This window comes from Euprymna scolopes, chromosome 11 (genome assembly GCF_053919585.1).
Source record: "Euprymna scolopes isolate OS-2025 chromosome 11, ASM5391958v1, whole genome shotgun sequence".
Taxonomy (NCBI): domain Eukaryota; kingdom Metazoa; phylum Mollusca; class Cephalopoda; order Sepiida; family Sepiolidae; genus Euprymna; species Euprymna scolopes.
Genome location: NC_136492.1, coordinates 130372019 through 130393175, shown reverse-complemented (window position 1 = coordinate 130393175; position 21157 = coordinate 130372019). Strand labels below are relative to the sequence as shown.

Sequence of the window (21157 nt, the reverse complement as noted above, 5' to 3'; positions counted from 1 at the left end):
TTTCTGTTGAGGATTATATATTACTACTTATAATCATGGGGTGACGAATTCAAACAAATACATTATTTTGTAACTTAAAATTGCATATGCTTATTTACATACTTGTTTATTCGTACAAAATCTATATACCTATTCCCTTATTTATTTTCATTTTTAATTTAAGTTCATGTTGTTTTACGTTAGTTTAATTTATTGAAACTGTCCATTTTTATCAAAATGTACGTTAAATGCGTTGATTGTTTTTACGTATTAAAATGTGTATTACAGCTATTTCATGATGAAGATTATATGCTCATCACTCTTCGTTATACACGTTATAAGCGCCTTCATAAAACATACTTCTTTTTCAGTACACACTTCAATTTATTTGGTTTCATATTTAAAGAAGATGCATGCCAGTAACCGTTGTTCTTCAACGTTTATTTTACTGAATATACCATTTATATGCATCTACAATGATTACCTACTCTTACTTATATTTCTTTGCCTGATTGAAAGTAATAAAACTATTAACGTTTTAATTTCGTATTTGTGTGGTCCGCCATCGTGAAAATATATTCTTAATATATACATCCGCACATTTAATAGATTATTTATTGTTTCAATACATAATAGTACACCTGCACATATAAAGATTATAGTCCGCATATTGAACGTAAATTGCATCATTAATACGCAACGAGTAATTAATCCCGTTAAACACCTAGGATGAAACTATAAAACGCAGATATCGAAAAAGTGTTCTTAAACTTTTATAAAATGCCAATAATGAAGGTGGATGGCACTAATGTTTTTCACCTAAAAAGCCTTGATGGTATATGAATGCTAAGTGTAATATCTGGAACGATTGGCCGACCAAAATTGAAAAAAAGTTATTATTATGTAATAAGTAATTATTATGTAAGAAAAAACAGATTTGGATGCTTAATATAATAAAAATAAAAATAAACTAATCGAGCAATAACTTCAAATACACGAACTATACAATTTGAAAGTGTGTATTAATTCATCTTTTAACAAATACATCTGTATGGTTTGGCCCACTCCGAAAAAAGATTCTAAACTATAAGATAAAAAGACGTATAACGATAACCGTTAAGAGTTTGATTTCTTAATAGTAAAAAAAAAACAGAGCGTATATTAGCCACTTTGTTCCTGGAAAACGTACGTATTTGAGGAAATTATGAAGATCATTAATGTTTTATTGTCCAGATATTAGATAATCACTAGAATACTCCGTAAAGTAAGTTGCAACAACAAAAAATATCAGGAATAGATGCTATAACAGAAACAAATGTTGAAGGAAACTTAACGTCCACACCAAATTAAAAAAAATACTGAAAAAAACAAAAACAAATATTGTAAAGATAAACTTAGGCAATATTACATCGGCTTTTACTACAAAATTATTTCAAATACTATTGAAACATTAACATTATTTTCTGGAGGAAGATAGAACATAAGAAACTTTGAATAGAATGTAGTGATAGGTGTTAAGGTAGATTGTTAAGAAAAATCCACCTACTTTTTTTAAGTCCATGTAGTAGACCATAGTAAGTTTATTGACTATATACTACCAAAAAGAACGAGCAAGATTAAATGTTCTTATTTCTTTAAATTATTATAAATAGGTTATGCACCAAAACAGGGGTATTTCAAAGCATACCAAACAGATTACGATATATATCTTACATTCGCATTCATTGTAAATAAGAATTGTTATTGTTTTCGATTACCAGAATTAGCACAGGACGAATATAATGCATAGCATTTGTCCCAATATTAAACCTGTTGTACCCGTTGTTAAGATGAATAATTCTATCAAGGACGGAAACGGAACCACTTTCCTGTCAAAAAAAGTGACAAAAAATTGAAAACGGATCATTAGTTTGTAAAGTGATTTTAAAATGTCCCGTAATTTAGTGTAACATATGCCACAGGATTACCCCGTGCGTAAAGTAGCCAAAGAAAAGATTGCATAAAAACTAAGACATTTCAACCTTTCCTTATGATTCATCCTCGAACCCGGAGTTTGAAGAAAAATTACGGCTGATATTAAACGAGTTCATGTCGGTCAGATATGCCTTAAAAATGTTTCGATAAACCTACTAATGATAATGACATCTTCCCAGCTGGGGGTTAGGCTAAGGGGTTATCGAAACATTTTTAAGGCATATCTGACCGACATGAACTCGTTTAATATCAGCCGTAATTTTTCTTCAAACTCCGGGTTCGAGGATGAATCATAAGGAAAGGTTGAAATGTCTTAGTTTTTATGCAATCTTTTCTTTGGCTACTTTACGCACGGGGTAATCCTGTGGCATATGTTACACTAAATTACGGGACATTTTAAAATCACTTTACAAACTAATGATCCGTTTTCAATTTTTTGTCACTTTTTGTGACAGGAAAGTGGTTCCGTTTCCGTCCTTGATAGAATTATTTGATAAAATGGATGAGAGTTCCACAAGCGGTTTATCATGAATTAGTTTATGTTGTACTTGAAGACATCCAAGTTGATGTCAGGTGGAAAACAAGCAAATGGATGAGAGTTCCACAAGCGTGCACTTATAAATAAGAAGCTTTGTTCATGAACTCTACGTTTTGATTTAGCCACAGATAAAGAGTGGGGGTATTTTTTACAGTGGGTTCATATAGACGGGTGTTTTTCATGAAAGATTGGCGAGGGGTGAGAGATTGGAACTCAATGAGAACTTCCCATGGAAATAACGATAAAACAAACGCAGCCTCGCAACGTCTCTTCTGTAGGAGAGAGGTTAAAGTGAAGAGAAAAGGGCACGCCTACTAAGCTACGGAACCTATTTACTACTCTGTCAAGGCAGAATAAGCTGTTTTCAGCAGTTCCTGCCGAGATGTGGCAGTAGTATTCCATCCTTAGACGTACTTGGCTTTTATATAGATAGAGAATTGCATCAGCATTGAGATACCTACTAGTGCGGTAGAAGGATCCCATATTTTTTCCAGCGAATTGGCATGATACTTGATGTACGTGTTGCATTTCAGATCAGGAGGAAAGTTCACCCAAAGAAGCTTGCCAAACATGGAACCTCCCAAAGACGAGACCCATCAATTTCAATTGATGCCAGATAGGCATCAGAGCGTTGATGATGTAGAGATAGAAGCTTGGTTTTGGATGCATTAAAAGTAACCAGCCACCTCTTCACCCACTGTGCCACACGCTCAAGATCAGAGGAGAGAGAATCAGAGTCAATTTTTTCATTTACGGTCTTTGATGTGTTGCCATAGACGGTAATGACATCAACGTACATGTCAACGAATGGTTTAAGTATGTGTTTTGTGAGATCATTGATGTTGACCAGGAAAAGATTTGGACCCCTGAGGGGATCCAGCATTAATACTGTGGGCTTTTGATTTTTTGCCATCAACAACTACTCTTATGGTCTTATCAGATGATTTAATAATAACGAAAACATTTCCAGCGATACCGTAGTTGGAAATCCTGTTAAGAAGGCCTTTATGCCATGCCTTAACGAAGGCTTTTGATACGTCAAGAGCAATTGGCTTAGAAAGGAAGTATGTTTTCCGAGAGATTTCCTTATCTTGTTGGATATAACCGTTAGCACATCTGCTGTAGATCTTGGAGAACGGATCCCATATTGCATGTCACTCTGAGTGTCATCTGTTGAGGTGGTTGATTACTTCTTTATTTAATATGGATTCCAGCAACTTACTCATGATACACAGGATACTTATTGGTCTGTAGTGAGAGGGAGATTACCTATCACCTGACTTCTTAAATAAAGGGCATAATAATGCGGATTTCCAGGGTGATAGGAAGCAATTCCCCTTAGGGCAACGCTTAAACTGTTTTGTAAGTATGGGGGCAAGTTTTCAACACTATAATCGTCAGGGCCAGTTGCTTTACTGGATTCAAACTTCTTGATTAGCTCACTTATATTTGTATGTTGTCTATTACAGGATGACATATGGGGAGTTGATGGCCCTGATCCCATAGGCTAGAATTAGCTGCAAAGTTCTTTGACAATAGTTTGGTTTTGTTTGATGCTGACAAGAGGACCTCAGGTCCATTGATAGTGGTTGGGATAGAACGCACGCGTTCTGTTCAGAATGCTTTTTGCTATTTGCCCAAAACTGGTGAGAACCAAGCCGCTGCTCATCTACTTTTAATTTTACTGACTGAGCATATAGCTCTCTTGAATTTTTTATTACTCTTAACAGTTGTTACGGACACTCCTGAAAGCAACTTTAGTTTCAGTGCAACTATTACGTTGGTAGCTATTGAAAAAAAAAGTAATTTCTGTTCGCGATGGCAGCAGCACATTCTGGGGAGAACACAGGCTGGCTGTTAGGTTTTGGTTGATTTTTGTTGGATGGTTTAAATCGGTCTATAACTCCAATTAACCATTCGGTTAGGTCTGATACTATAGAGGGCACACTATTATTAAACATGAAATGTAGAGGTAGATCAGATATAAATGTTTTCACAAATAGTATGAATAATGCAGAAATTGATGTTGTCCAGTAAAGGCACTATATATATTTTTGCCTAAATAGTATCACTGATACAGATTTGATTTATTACAAGAAATGTATGGGGAAATGTGATAAAGATAGGAAAGTGACAGGCAGTAATCGTGTGGAAAAGCTAAGAGAGTATTCAGAAATGAATAAGGAGTCACTCAAATGTATTGCAAACTAAATTCATTGGTCTTTATCAACGAGAATAAGCTGGTAGAAATAATGGCGAGTGAGTTCAAATTGTAATATAACCAGACAAATAGCATAAATGTCTCAATAAATAATAACCCCGAGACAAATGTTAATCAGTTGTTTTTCAGTAAGTGAACTGTAAAATATACTTGTCTGAAACATCTTAATAACTGTTGATACTACTACTACTACTACTACTACTAATAATAATAATAATAATAATTCTGATTTCGTTTATCAGTGTCTCCCTGAAAAGAGATGGGATTCATTCTCAGAGGGCTTTCACTCAATCGGGCCTCCAGAACATGAACTTTAAAGATCCAGTATTTTCCTTAGGATATTAGCGGTACCTAAAATAGAAGAGATCGGAATGCCTCACAAAACGTCGAGGATTCGTAGATTTTTTTTCTCCAATGTCCTTACAGATTATTTGATATTACAACAAGCGTAAAAACTACGGCCAGGATTGTTTGTTTTAACTCCGTGTATACGCCTTCTGTCCAAGTTAAATGGAATATAATTTCTTCATTTCTCGTTCTTCTTCTCTTTAACATTATATTCACTACATTTTAAAAACTTTGCCAATGACGTCAAAATCTCTAGGGTTATGTTCCAATTGCCTTGTCGTATTGACATGCCCGTCTTTTCTCTATATTGCCTTCCTCAACTTTTCTCATCTAATCAAGCCGCTTCCCGAACAACATTTCACCAACCTTCTTACAAATCCCAAACTTCTTACAAGCCGCTATTATCTGATGAATTCCCTGGTATATCCGGCTCCCCATGTGACCCTATCATTTTGAGGTACTACCTCTAAGCCAATTCGCTACACGTTGCTGGTAAGTTCGCAAATGTTTTTGAAAAGTTTATTCCATCCGGCATTCTGTGGCAACATCCGCTCGTAGAAAAACGTTTTAATCAGTCGGGTTCCTAGTGCTGCACGATCTTAGCAAAATACCCAGTTTAAAACGATTGGCATGAAAAATTATCAACCAAATCTCTTCCATTCCTGAAGAACTTTCCGTGAATTTTCTTCCCAGCCAATTCCGCTGCCCTTCCTCTGCCAATACGGTTCACATACTCAGACTGAGTTTCACATGCTTTCACTTGATTGGCAATAAGCTTAACCATCCACTTCTATCTTCTAACCACATGTTTTTTCAACGACGTATTTTTAGCTCTTACGCAATATACAACACTAATGTAGAATAAATGGCTAATACTTGTTTTGCTTTGATATACATGGCATGACATTCAACTAATTGTCACACCATTCTAAAAAAATCACTGAATTTCGAAACAGTGACGACCATGAATTCAGCGCTTGGTTCACATTTCCATCGCATAATGTTCAATTAGCAATTTGCTTCAACTTTCTAAGGTACTCCTTCCTGACTCTCTCTCTTTCATCTATTTGTTCATAATACCTACGCCCTCTATCACTCCTAAATACTTATATACTGCTTCATCTACTTTCATACATGCTGTCTTTGGGCACACCATTCTATTCGAATGAATTTTACTCTACTTGCTATTACCAACCCCGCAGTCTTAATAATACAAACTCCTATCCGGATACCTCTCGAGTATGTCCTGATGATATTTTCCAGTTTCCTAATCTCATTCCCATTTCTACCAAATATCTGCAAATAATCCATAAATGTAGATGGTGGAGGCAAACAAAAAGATGATGCTCAGTGGCATCATCTGTATTATAAAAAAAGCAGTGATAACGAATCTCCTTGAAATCTTCAACATCTAATTTCAAACCTCCAATCACAGTTCTGTTTATGTCAGAACCGTTTTTCTTTATTGACCCAGATATCTCCAAACTCCCTAAAACATTTTCAATAACATAATAATAATAATAATAATAATAATAATAATAATAATAATAATAACAACAAAAATAATAATAACAACAATAAAAACTGTGGAAATTATAGGAAAATTAGTGAATACGAAGCTTAATTTACACACGCGGCAGACGCTCATCGGCCATAGAGAGCCTGAAACAGAAATACAACAACACTACAAACATACCTTACATGAAACTACGAACAGTGGAACTAAAAAATTGTAAGGAATTAATTTTTCTCCACATCACAAAACCGATATTATATCCTCAGCATCAACTTTCACGATATAAATAGTCCAACCGGCTCAGGAAGTATTGCAAAATATCCTCACCAGATAAGAGGAATGAAGACTGTGGCATAAGTATAGTTAAGTCAAAGCCACTTTCCATTGAAGTCCATTGGTCAGTGCCAGCGAGAAGTCAGCAGCAAACGATTAATGCGATAACAGAGATTAATTGCAAAAGGGATCGAATTACTGGGAATTTGGGGGTACGTTTGTGATCCTGATTCAGGAGAACAAAAAAACTGCTTGCCAGTGGGGTATCTCTGATTATCACTTGTGTAATAAGTCCTATTGAAAGCAGATAATAAATTTGATATAATAATTAATGAGAAATAACAACTGAAGAATATTTGATACGTACTACTAAGGTAAAATGCACTAATACACTTTAATGTAAAATTCATTATCAATGCCTAACAGCTTTGCACAGGAACGACTTAAAATGTGCTTTTATTCCTCATGAATTAGAATATCCAATACATTTTTTTCTGTCATGAGTCAGTCATCGCGAATAAGGGTAACACAATATCCTAGCTTCTGTTTAAAATACGATAGACGGTAAATGCAAAATATATTTAAAATTAATTCTAATTTATACATCCTCCATCTTAGATATGGTAAATCTAAATTAGTGATTTCAGCGTTGATTTGTTATAAAGTTTTTAATAATAACTCCTGTAAACTATCACTATCTTTCGTGTATATATTTAAATGCATTCAGGGACTGAACAAAACTATGAAAATTTATTGCAAATTTGCCATAACTTAGTCCATATTTTAATAAGAATTTTATTGAAAAATTATAAAAATGGCATAAATAAAACTAGAATTATAATCGTGTGGAAAGCATATATTCCTTGTTTATCTCCATTTGAAAATCTGTTTCAATTTGCGTAAGTTTATCTTCAGGCATGCTATTATTTTTTGTGTTTATTTGGGTGTCTTCAACAGCCGGCCTCTGTTTTGTCAAATATTTGTCAATATCTGTTGTCAATTTAAATAAAATGAACATGATTTCTGAAACTATCGTTCAATCTACTAGATTTTATATGTTTTCCTATTGTAACTGATTTGTAATTCAAAATAATGAATCGTTTTGCTCTCTCTCTCTCTCTCTCTATATATATATATATATATATATATGTATATATGTATGTATATATATATATATGGATAAAATATGCATAAACGTATACATATATATGTGTGTGTGTGGGTGTGTCTATATATACATATAAATACATGAAATATATATGAAGAATAATCTATTGAATGTACATTTATGTGCATGGTGTCCCAATAAAATGTATACACTCTTTAAATTGACCATAAAACCAAGGTTTATTATTAGAAAGCACATTTTTATACATCAAAATACTGCAAACGATGATAGAAATTAGTGATTATCGAAATTGCTCAAATTATTTGCCATTGTGCTCCACGAACATCTGACAAATCTCACTGATTAAGGTAAAACGTTTCTGTTCGTTTCAATCGTTTCTTTTAACCCATTTACTGTAGTTTTGTTGTAAGCACCTTATGTTTCACATGTCTCAAACACACCTTACAACGAAACAAAGAAAATCCAGAGTGAGGGGTGGCAAATCCGGAAAGCGTTTAAAGTACTCGATACTTGTTTCTTCGTTCTAACTATCTATTTCGCAGTGGATTATAAAAAATATGCTCTTACGCCGTGTGTATAATAGAGAAGTGCTCCGTTCTGCTGAAATGCCAGTGCATAACGTATTCATGTAGCAAGTTCAGATAATCCAAAGGTGGTATACATTTGATTGGTACATTTTGTATATATATATATATATATATATATATATGTATGTATATATACATATATATATGTATATATATATGTATATACATATATATATGTATATATACATATATATGTATATATATGTGTATATATGCATATATATATATATATATGAGTGCGTATATATATATATATATATAGTCACATCTACATGCAAATATCCATATGCATCGGAAATGTATAAATACATGCATATAAAAATTGATGGATGTGCATATATATATCTACATGCATGTATACATATATATATATATATATATATTCATATAGTTATAGACTAATAATCTTATATAATTGTACTAGCAGATGAAATTATCATTATCGATCGCTTACGTAATTTATACACGTATTAAATTTTCGATCAACTTGAATAACATGAAAGATGGGATCATCACACGTTGAATTAATTATCTCTACATAAATCTACCTTACAGTGAGATTTCCCGAAATGCAATTAAAAATTTGTCATGTCGAATATACAAGGAATCAAAGTCCAGCAGATAGACATTAAATTTTGCCGAAATATTGTCATGATGGAAATCTGTAGGCTAAGCAATGTTGATATCGCTTCAAACTTATCTTGTTATATACGAATTGCAAAATACCTGTTCTCCGATAATCAATCATCATCAGAACTGTAGTTTACAATTCTTACACAGCTTATATTTTTCCCCGATTTTAGTCAATTGCATCTACGATTACTTTATATGCTGTGCTTAGGAACATATAATTGCATAACGTATGAGACGACTTAAATGAAGGATCGCTAACTGAGTTTGTGTTATATATCCTTAATAAGATGTATGTTAACACCTCAAGTTTTATACACGGCTGTTATATGTGGCCTATGATTTTTCTATCTAAGCCCTGACAATTATAAAAATTCTGTTTAGTCTTTCTTGTTTGATTCTTGATGCTAATATATCATAAACTTGTATTGGTTTTTTCAGACATCATTTGTTTTTGTTTTCTTTTGGTTCTGATGTGTACATCTATTTAAAATTATTAGCACGCATTATACAAATATTTTTACAAGGATATTTCTAAGCGTAGGGTTGCTGTACTATTTAGCAGAAGCTAAAAAGCAGATTATACTGACGTTACTCACGAGCTACAATGACAGTAAAGCACTATTCAAAAAAGTATATGTATTATTGTAAAGGATACATATCTATCTATTCTATAACTAAAATTATCTTTATCATAAATACTTTTTTTATTTGAATGTATAAAATATGTATTATACGGTAGTCTCATTCGCTCATTTAAAATATGTGTTTATGCTGCCAAATATAGAAAAACATTGGAAAAAGAAAAAAAAATGTTTGCGCTCAGTGTAGAATCCAAACAAAATTTATAAAATCGATCATAGACAGAAGTACGTAAAAAATATTGGAACATGAAAGTTGTTTAGTTTTATGTTTATTAAAATTGAACACGTGGAGAAACTATTAACATTTGATAGTAGAATAGCTGCTGAATTCCTTAGAAAAAATAGACCGGTATGTTTTCATTGGCATAAGCAGAAATTATATTACATATTATTAAAATTTATTGTCGTTCAATCCGGTTTCTTATATTTGTTTTTAAGCATGGTGTACTTAAAAGAGATGGATACGTAATTACAAATAAAAAGGTAAGTGTTAAACAATGCACAACATAATTGTGATCTATGTTTGAAAATCATATTGCATTTTATTTTTTATTTTAATGAATCCGGTTGGAAAGAAATTACATCTGCCTTTCCTTACTATATGCAAAGAAGCGGAAAATACGCCTACACATAATGTATATATATATATATATATATATATATATATATATATATATACGTATATATACATGCATAATATATATGTATATATATATACATATATATACATATATATAATATATATACGTATATATATACATGCATAATATATATGTATATATATACATATGCATATATATACATATACATATATATATACATGCATAATATATATGTATATATATACATATGCATATATATATACATATACATATATATACATATATATAATATATGCGTATATATATACATACATAATATATATGTATATATACATATGCATATATATATATAAATATATATACGAGTTTACTTAATATACAGTTTGTTACATTTTATTTCTAAAACAGCATAATTATGCATGCATTTTGGACTTCATATATATATATATACATATATATATGTATATATAGATATATATATATATATATACATATATATATGTATATATACATATATATGTATATATACATATATATATATATATATATACATATGTATGTATATATATATATGTATATATATAAATATATATATATTGGTGTGGTACGTGTGTCCTTCATCGTGATTACACACACACACAAACATATGCACGGATATTTATAAATACATATGTCTGTTTATACATATATATATATATATATATATAGTCTGTTTATACATATATATATATATATGTATATATGTGTACATATATATATATGTATATATGCGCATATATATATGCATATATGTGTGTACATATGCATATAGATGTATATATATGTATATGGTTATATATGTATATATGTATATATATATGTATATATATATATATATATATATATATATATATATATATATATATATATATGGTTAAATATACTTCTTCTTATACAGTAACAAAAACATACGAGGTGAGTATAATGTAAAAAGCGTTAAAATATAATACATGAAGTGAATGAGTTTTATATGAATATGCAAATACTTAAAAAATAGTTACTGCAATTTTCTTCTCTATTCCTACGGTATTTTTTCACTAGGGAGTAAACACCTTACGAGGTAATTTGCAGTAAGTAACCCTTACAATTATTCATTACTCAAATTACTCAAAGCCGCTTTATAAAATAAGTATAATGATATTAATGAAAATAATGATACTGTAACAACAAACTATGTTGTGTTTATAATTTCTTAAGTTATTGATATATCTATTACATTTATATAATGTTTCTAGTTGTATATATTCATATAAAAATTAATCTAAATATAGAATATACACGGATATAATTAGAAATATTAATATACTATATATATTTAAATGTATATAGATATACCATATATATGTATATATTAATGAATATAAATATACCATATATATCTTAAATATACGTAAAGGTATATATTCATATACATATACACACATATATATATATATATATATATATATATATATATATATATAGTCTGCAATTAAAAAAAAATACATTGTGCTGATGTTTTTTTGTTATTTTATAATTCCTATTAATAGTTTAATGTATATTCACATCCTTGATGTAGACGATGCTGATTGTAATGATGTTTTTTTATTGCCGATGATGACTATGATGATGATGAGTACGATGATGATGATTGTGTTTATGATGAGCTGATAATGATTATGATGTTAATGATGAGCTTTATGAATTTTATGATAGCGTTAATTAATATGCTGGTAATAATAAGGAAATTTGACAACAATAACCAAAGTTTCTATAGAAGCTATAGCATAAAATAATGTTTTACCTTCAAGCTCAGTATTTTCTCTACGGGATTGGGTACTGACGACTGAAAGAAAGAAAAAAAAACAACTGCCATCTTCGAGCTATTCTTTCTACATAGCATCAAGCACGGGCAATTGACATCTACTTCCTGTCACGTGACAATTTCATAGCAAGCTGCTTGTAGATATTAGTGTTTTCAGTGGATAACTTTACGTGTACTGTAGTGCTTTTTTCATAGTAATTTGTTTTAATAAAGCATATCTCTTTTGTATCTCATTATTATTGTATTTGTTTTTGAAATAAGGTTAGTATCACATTGTGATAATATTGCAATCTTAAACTGACATATGTTAATTGATTTATTTTATTTTAAATGTTTATCATATTAAATTAATTTTTATGTGCAAATATGCTCTGTTTATTTAAATAATACAATTCTGGAGTATCTATAATTATTTATGTCAAATTTTATATAGTAACATGTGTACATTACATTGTTAAGTATAAACAGATTATTCGTTTTATTTTAGTATTTCTCCAAATTTTTCTCAGGATAAATTACAGTTTTTTGTATAAAAGTAGAAGGATTAGACTAAATATTATTTTAAAATATTTTAATAGATTTCAGTAGATTTTAAAAATTGCTTGATTGGAGATCCTAATAATGACCGCCATTGAATGAGCATTAACATTTTAATTGATAAAAACACTAAATAAAGGCTTGCAGTAAAGTTTTGGGATACTTTAAATATTTTGGTTACAGGCCAGATCATGAAAATATATACAATTATTTTTTTTTATTAAAAGCAAGGTGAATACTCGTTAACATCGTAAATTAGACAGTGTTTCCTTCAACAATAATTTACCTACAAGAAAATTCACATTGTACGTCATTAAATGCATATAGATCTCATCGGTTACTTAATAGAATAATTTTAAAACAAGCAGATCCGTTGCCTTTAATATAGTAAATGCATAATATTATATTATCAGACCGGTACATGGCTTATCAATAGAGATAAATATATAAATAATCATAAAACTCGGCAGGTATTAGAAAATGGATATTACGATAAGACACGATACATAAGATTGCATCGACCAGGTTAAAAACGACTAACAAATTAAAAAAAAAAATCAAATATTTAAGGTAAACCAGTGTTGAAGGAATGCTGTTAATTTGTTAGGTTTTTTCAGTTAAAGATATTTTGCGTTATAACTTTTTTTATTATATATTTTACTATTTTCTTACTTTGAAACGTAAAAGTGTATCTTTCATTGCACGAAACTTTTTATAAAATGAATTAATTTAACATATGCTCTTTTTAAACGAAATTATTTAAAGGAATAAATTATAAAATATTGGTTTAAGAAAAGTCCACAAAGCACATTTAAGAGATATTTAAAATACAAACACTGCTAATTGATTTTTCTTTTCTGGCATATATCAAATGGCTGTTTGGAAATTCAAAATTGGTTGTATTGTTCTCTTGATTTGTTCTTCTCCTGTGGTAAATAGCAAGGACATTAGAGTTTATATACATATACAGACGTATATATATGTAGCTTTAGAAAATATATATTTTCTTGACAACCAGTCGTAAAACTGAAATAATACACAAGTTTTTGGAGAAGTTTTGAGTTAGAAAGAGAAAACAATTTATTTTTCCATTAAGGAGTGAGGAGTCATACCCGAGGTGATATCTTGCCTCAGGAATAAGGAAAGATAGAGACAGAGAGAGGGAAATACAGGGAAAGAGAGAGAGAGAAATCGTGCTTCGAAATCAAAATTTGAGCGCGTGATTGATATATCGAATATGTTTGTACGGGCCATGGGTATTTATAGATAATACTTCAAACGTTAAGCATAGACTTAGAGTTTATAGATGCGTATATATTAAAGAAGAATGCATTCAAATTATAAATGGTATTTCATATGGTGATAAAACAATATATATATATGTATATATATGTATGTATATATATGTATATACACTTATATATATACTTATATGTATATATATGTATATATATATATATATACTTATATTATAATTTATTATAATTTCAATACTAAATACAAGATAGGCCACAATATCAGTTTAACGTTTATACAATATTCAAAAAAATTTTCACTGCTTTCAGACCATTCTCAATACGTATTAAAGTATATCCATCGAAGTCGCATAACACACACATACGGACGTAAATATAATCATATATACATATATATTCACACACACACACACACACACATATATATATATTTATATGCGTATACCTGTATGCATCTGTGTTAGTCTGTGTGTGTGTGTATATTAGTTTCTATGTAATGCAATATTAATAGTACAGCCGACTCAGATTGTATACTATTTGCAATAGTTTTTCCCATGTAAATTAGCGTATGTATGTTTTATTAAAAATAAACCAACGAGAATTTTATTATAAATAGGAACACACATTTCTAACCATAGATAAAAACATACACACATACACACGCTCACTTGCACATAAACATATATGTTAGCTGGTGTGTGTGTGTGCATATAAATACATACACACGCATATATATACATATATATATATGTGTGTGTGTGTGTGTGTTTAAGTATATATTACGTCGTATACATAAGTTCAATTGGGTAAGATAATTAATTATATATTTCCAGCTATTTTTTGACATTTTTGACATTGATTAGTACATTAAATAAATTTGATTAGATTAAATTCAATATGTTCACGAGCAAAGACACTTTCACAAATATGATTATTATTGTGTCGTAAATGTTTCATAATATACCCTAGACATATAGGATAAAATTAAAATGTTTACATTGAATATATACCGATTGTTTTAAATATCAAATCCGATCAGATAGTTATAAACATAACACCACAAATACTCGTTTATCTTGGAAAATGACGACATGTGTATTCATTCCTTAAAAAAAAGATGGCAGAAATGTATATTTTGTAATATGAATCGAAAGAATTAATTGTTTATATTACAAATAGAAATAAGTGATTTATATACATATTAATATATACATATGTATGTATATACATATGCGTGTATATACATATGCATATATATATATATATATATATATATATATATATATATATTAATATTGTTATTATATGATAAAATCATTTATAACCTTATCTTAGTATTACAACATACTTTACATATTGATGAAACTACCAAATAATTATAAACGTTATGAAAATAATCATAAATAATAAAATCCAGTCATATAAATGAGAATCAGAAAACTTGCTTACTAATTTACATAAGCCGCATGGATATCAAGTTATTAAGCAACGATTCAATTATTGAAATGTAAAAAAAAGAAAGGTTATTTCCCTTGTAATTAAGCCGCTTAAGACCATATAGAAAATCCATTATGAAGGAATTAATCAAATTTTCGATAGAGTTCGTTTGACAATTTTGGAAAAAAAGGTTTTTCTATGAAAAATAACGAAAGTTTGAACGTATGGAATGGCTAAATTGAATGAAAATTACCAAGTTTCAAGTAAAACATTAAAAAAATACATTCAAAAGTATTGATTGCTTTGAAGAAGTACAAATTTAATAATTATATATACAGCCAATAAAACTCATACTTAATATATGTATACGTGTACACATTCATACATATATAAGTATAGATATGTAACAGAAAAAACAAACGATTAAAACTAAAATATATTCAAGAGGGAAACCGAAATAAAAACCCTTCTCACCGATTTTAAATTTAATCATCAAGCAAAAGCGATCAAGAATATCAAAAAACAAAATATAGACTAACTTCACTAGTAGTAATGAAAACCAAACTTTGAAAAATATTCTTAAAAAATATATGAACACAATGTACCAGAAGATTACTGATTAATGCCTTTTCGGAGTTTTTATTTCATATTAAACCATCTATTAATACACATTTCTAAATAACCAGCCATGTGAATGTGATTTGATATTTTAAGTAAAAAAAAACGTTACAAAATGAGCTAATTTCTACTGAAATAGTAAAAAAAATAACGAGTTTTAATATTGCCGTTTGTACAAAAAAAAAGTGTGTTAATGAATATGAAATCGTGATGAATATATCATAACATTTTGGCAAGAAATTGAAAGTTAGAAATTTTATGACAGTAACGGTTTTAGTTATAGCAATTAGGAGCTACATTTAAATCATTCGAAAATTTACAAAAGAAACAATGACTTTTCTTTATACACTACCATAAAACCGATTGATCTATCGCACATTATAAAAAAAACATACAAATATCCATGTATATATATGTGTATATATATATATATTTACAGGCAAATATACATATATATATATATATATATATATATATATATATATATATACATGCATACGCATATACAGTGATGATCATATTTATTGGCACGGTAAAATAAAAGTTACATTTTGTCTAATAAATTCTAAAAAAGGGATTAAATTAAAGAAAATAACAAAGTGTATTATGTATTTTTAACTGGCCTTTCCGATGCAGCAATCGGATTTTAGAAAAAATAAATAACAAAGGAACAACAAACATAATTGCAAAAAAACCCTTGTTCAAAATTATTGACACGATTTATTTAATAATCAATTGTATAGCCTTTGGCCTTGATTACCTTCCTCAGTCGCTTTTCATAGTTTACAACCAAGTTGTTGCACTCTTCAGTAGTAATTTTAGCCCACTCTTCCTGACAATAATCCTCCAATTGAATAAGATTCTTAGGTTCCTTTGCATTACCCTCAATTTTAATGTTCTCCATGAATTTTCAATTGGATTAAGGTCTGGGCTTTGTGATGGCCACTCCAAACATTAATATGATTGTCCTCAAGCCATTTTTAGTCAATTTAGCCGAATGCTTTGGGTCATTATCTTGCATGAACCACCAACGACGACCAAGTGAGAGCTCTTTAGCAGAGTCTTTCAGGTTTTCATCCAATATTTTAACATAATCTTCCTTTTTTATGCTACCTGTGACCTTAACAAGTCGCCCTGGTCCAGAGGAAGCAAAGGATCCCCAAAACATCAAACTGCCTCCACCGTGCTTCACTGTGGGTATGGTGTTCTTAGGCAGGAAAGCTTCGCCAGATTTTCTGTAAATATAAGACACTTTATTATGGCCAAATAACTCTATTTTCGTTTCGTCAGTCCATAGAACACGTTTCCAGAATGCAACATCTTTATCAATATGACGTTTTGCAAAGGCTAGCCTTGCTTTCAGGTGCATAGGCTTCAATAAGGGAGTCTTTCTCGGACGACATGCTTTTAAACCAGCTCTCTTCAAAACTCTACCAACTGTATGTCGAGATACATTCACTCCAGAGGTGCTCTGTTCATCAACAATCTCCCCAACAGAGATCCTTGGGTTTTGTTTTACTTGTCGAACAATTTTCCGTTCATCTCTTGGGGAAAGAATCCTTTTTCTCCCTCTACCCTCTAAACTCATAACGTGGCCTTGCGATTTGAACTCGTTTATTATGGCTCTAATAGTGGATTTGGGAAGGTTTAGCTTCTTTGAAATCTTATCATAGCCCTCCCCATTGGTATGGCATGCTACAACAAGCTTCCTGACGTCTTCGCTGTGTTCCTTAGTTTTAACCATGGCGATTGAAAATTATAATTAAGTCACTTATAATAGTTTAAATAAATCGCTATCTAAAAATTATCTGAAAAAAATTATTCACTGAATTAGCGTTAATCAAGTATAATATGGCTATAAAAAAGTTCAGAAAGCACGTAAACCGGAAATTGATTGATATTATACTGATACTAGAAGAAAAACCAAGCCGTGCCAATAATTTTGAACAAGGGCTTTTTGCAATTATGTTTGTTGTTTCTTTGTTATTTATTTTTTCTAAAATCCGATTGCTGCATCGGAAAGGCCAGTTAAAAATACATAATATACTTTGTTATTTTCTTTAATTTAATCCCTTTTTTAGAATTTATTAGACAAAATTTAACTGTTATTTTACCGTGCCAATAAATATGATCATCACTGTATATGCATATATACATAGACGTAAATATGTATATATATATATACATACACAAATGCATGTATATATATACATATATACACGTATACATAAATATATTTATATATATAAACATACACATAAATACATATACATAAATATCCAAAAATATGTATATAATATATATACACACATATATATATATATATACATATATATATATATATAAAGATATACATGGATATATATAAATATGTATGTATGCATATGTATATATATACACACATATATATATATTCATGTATATTTTCATATATATGTATATATATATATATTATATAGGTAGCTAGATAGGTATATATACGAACTTAATGTAAATATAAAATGGAACATTTTGTGAACATAACAAATCAGTAAAATATGCGCCCATTATATAAGTTACTGACAAGACACTTATTGTAACTTGAACGGTTTAATAATAAAATAAGATATCAATATATAAATAAGCTAAACATATTATTTGTCTTCATACTTTTATATAGTCTCTTCGTTTAAAATTGTCATCTATTTATCAACTAGATTCGAATACATAGTTAATTTAGTACTAATGTCTCCCTGCTCAAGAATTCAGAGAGGAACTTTCATTTAACCACAACAACAACAACAACAATAATAATAATAATAATAATAATAATAATAATATTAATAATAATATGAATATTATTTAGTCGATTTCATTTGACTTATATAATACTTATATTTTATCATTCAAGTGGATAATTTTACGTAAACTACATTACATTTACATTATTTTCCACAGATTTCTAAACAATATATATATCATGAGAAGCCCTAATAATTCATTTTATTGCGACCTTCTTCTAGTCATCATGACAATATTTGATATCAGAATCTTGACACTATTATGCATACATGTTGATAATATTTGTTTCGAAAATGTATATAACTACTTTACTATGTATCATTAGTGTATTTCTTTCATATAGAAGCCACCACTTATCAAGGCCAGTGTGCAACTTGAGGGTACACGTTATTTAGTGTACATCAGTCAATTGGATAATATAGTACTAGTCGTTTGTTATGAAAATTCGTGAATTGTATTGCGTGGGCGATTTATCAACAATTTGTTTACGTTGGACTTGAATACTACCACATTGTAGTACGATTGAAAACAGGCTAAAAGAAGAGTGTTTCACAGGTGTTATGTTCTTAGAAAGAAACGTTGTTCATGGAATTTATGTTTAGGTTTAGGTACAGATGTAGAGTAGGCGGAAATTATTGAGACTGGCTCCAGCTAGACCAGTGTGAAAGTTTGGCGAAAGGGAAAATAAACTGACGCTCAGACGCCCACCTGACATGAAAATAACGATAAAGATGAGACAAGCTCGAAACGTCCCATCTGTTGGAGAGAGGTTTAGTATCTTCCTCTAGGAAACGAGGTTTGTTTAAAACTCTGTCAAAGCATGATTAGATCTTTATATGCAGCTCCGGTCAAGATGTGGTAATATGGTTCCATCATTGGACGTACCTGGGTTTTATATAGAGATGAAATTGCATGATCAGTTAGATATCTAAGAGAGTGGTTCATGGAGTCTACACTTTTTTGGCAACAAAAGTGGTCAATTTATGATAAGGAGTAAAGGTCAGTTCTTATAAGCTGGTAAAAACCTGGAAACTTCCCCAGACAGGAACCATCAATTTCAATTGATGCCAGATGGCGATAAAGATTTTGATTATGTTTGGTGTATGATGCATTAAAAGTAACCAATCACGTCTTTCCTCAATGTATCACGTGCTCAAAATCAGCAAAGCAGGAATCATATAGAACTTGGCCATTTACTGCATTTGATGTGTTGCCATAGAATGTATTGTTGTTGCTTACGAATGATTTTAGGATGCCATTTCGGAGATCAATGATGCAGATCAAGGAGAAATTTGGGCAAAGGATAGCCCTTTGAAGGACGCTAGCATTAATACTATGAGCTTCTGGTTTATTGCTCTTATGAAACTATCAGAGAAAACTGATTTATTAATTAAGAAGACATTTCTACCAATACCGTAACAGGTGATCTAGTGAAGTTGATTATTATGATTCCATACGCTATCACAGGTCTTTTTTTTTATCTAATTATTAATTATATAGTTATTGATTTGATTACTATTACTATGATGTGATTCCGACTTTTAAGAACTGACGTATTAAGGTAAGGCTGTCTTACATACGCTGGCAAATTCAGGCATATCCTCTCCTCTTCAACTGCCGTCATTTTGTAGGACTTTTCATTCAAAATTCTCTCATTTAAGTTGATCTTTTTCTCATATTTTGTTTTAATCATAGTTTTCTCAACACTGTCGTATATTAATGGGATATTTTCTTTCAAAAACAGTCGTATCGCAGAAAGAACTTTCCACCGAAACTGCTGTATTTATTAAAGACTTTTCCAATAAAACGTTAGTATTAAATGAGATTTTTCGTGTACAACTTGCGTATTACAGTACGAATTGTCATCTTAAACTACTGTTTTTGTTTACGAATACTATTCCATAATTACCATATGTAATATATTTCCTCTAAACCTGTTTCGTTTGAGTGCAACTTTTTTTCTGCAAAACTGAACGGCGCACGATTTTTAATCGGAAATATCGGTTGTCAGGTGGTCTTCTTTTTCAAACTGCCGTATTTAACAAAAAAATCTAAAAGTCTTTCCTCTTAAACCGTAGTCTTTTAGTATAACAATTTATTGAAAACGGACGCCTTTTGCAAGGAATAGATTTCCGACACTATCGTATTTGTGAAGTATTTTTTCTCCAAAATTGACGAGTGGGAGAAGATCTATCTATCCCAGACTGATAGATTTGATGAGCACTAATACAAAAAGGCGTAGTT

At 30.0% G+C, this 21157-nt stretch overlaps 1 protein-coding gene across 2 annotated transcripts in view; it reads right to left on the bottom strand.

Annotated features, from left to right (window-relative positions):
* The window catches only part of LOC145288088 (neuroligin-2-like), a 298059-nt gene that overhangs the window by 177936 nt on the left and 98966 nt on the right, over nt 1–21157 (bottom strand). Inside the window, exon 3 of one of the 2 annotated variants that reach the window (XM_080136144.1) lies at nt 12264–12305. The exons of the other annotated variant lie outside the window; for it this stretch is intronic. Coding sequence (XP_079992270.1) covers nt 12264–12305 — 42 coding nt within the window. The remainder of the gene's footprint in view (nt 1–12263; nt 12306–21157) is intronic. 2 annotated transcript variants of the gene reach the window in all.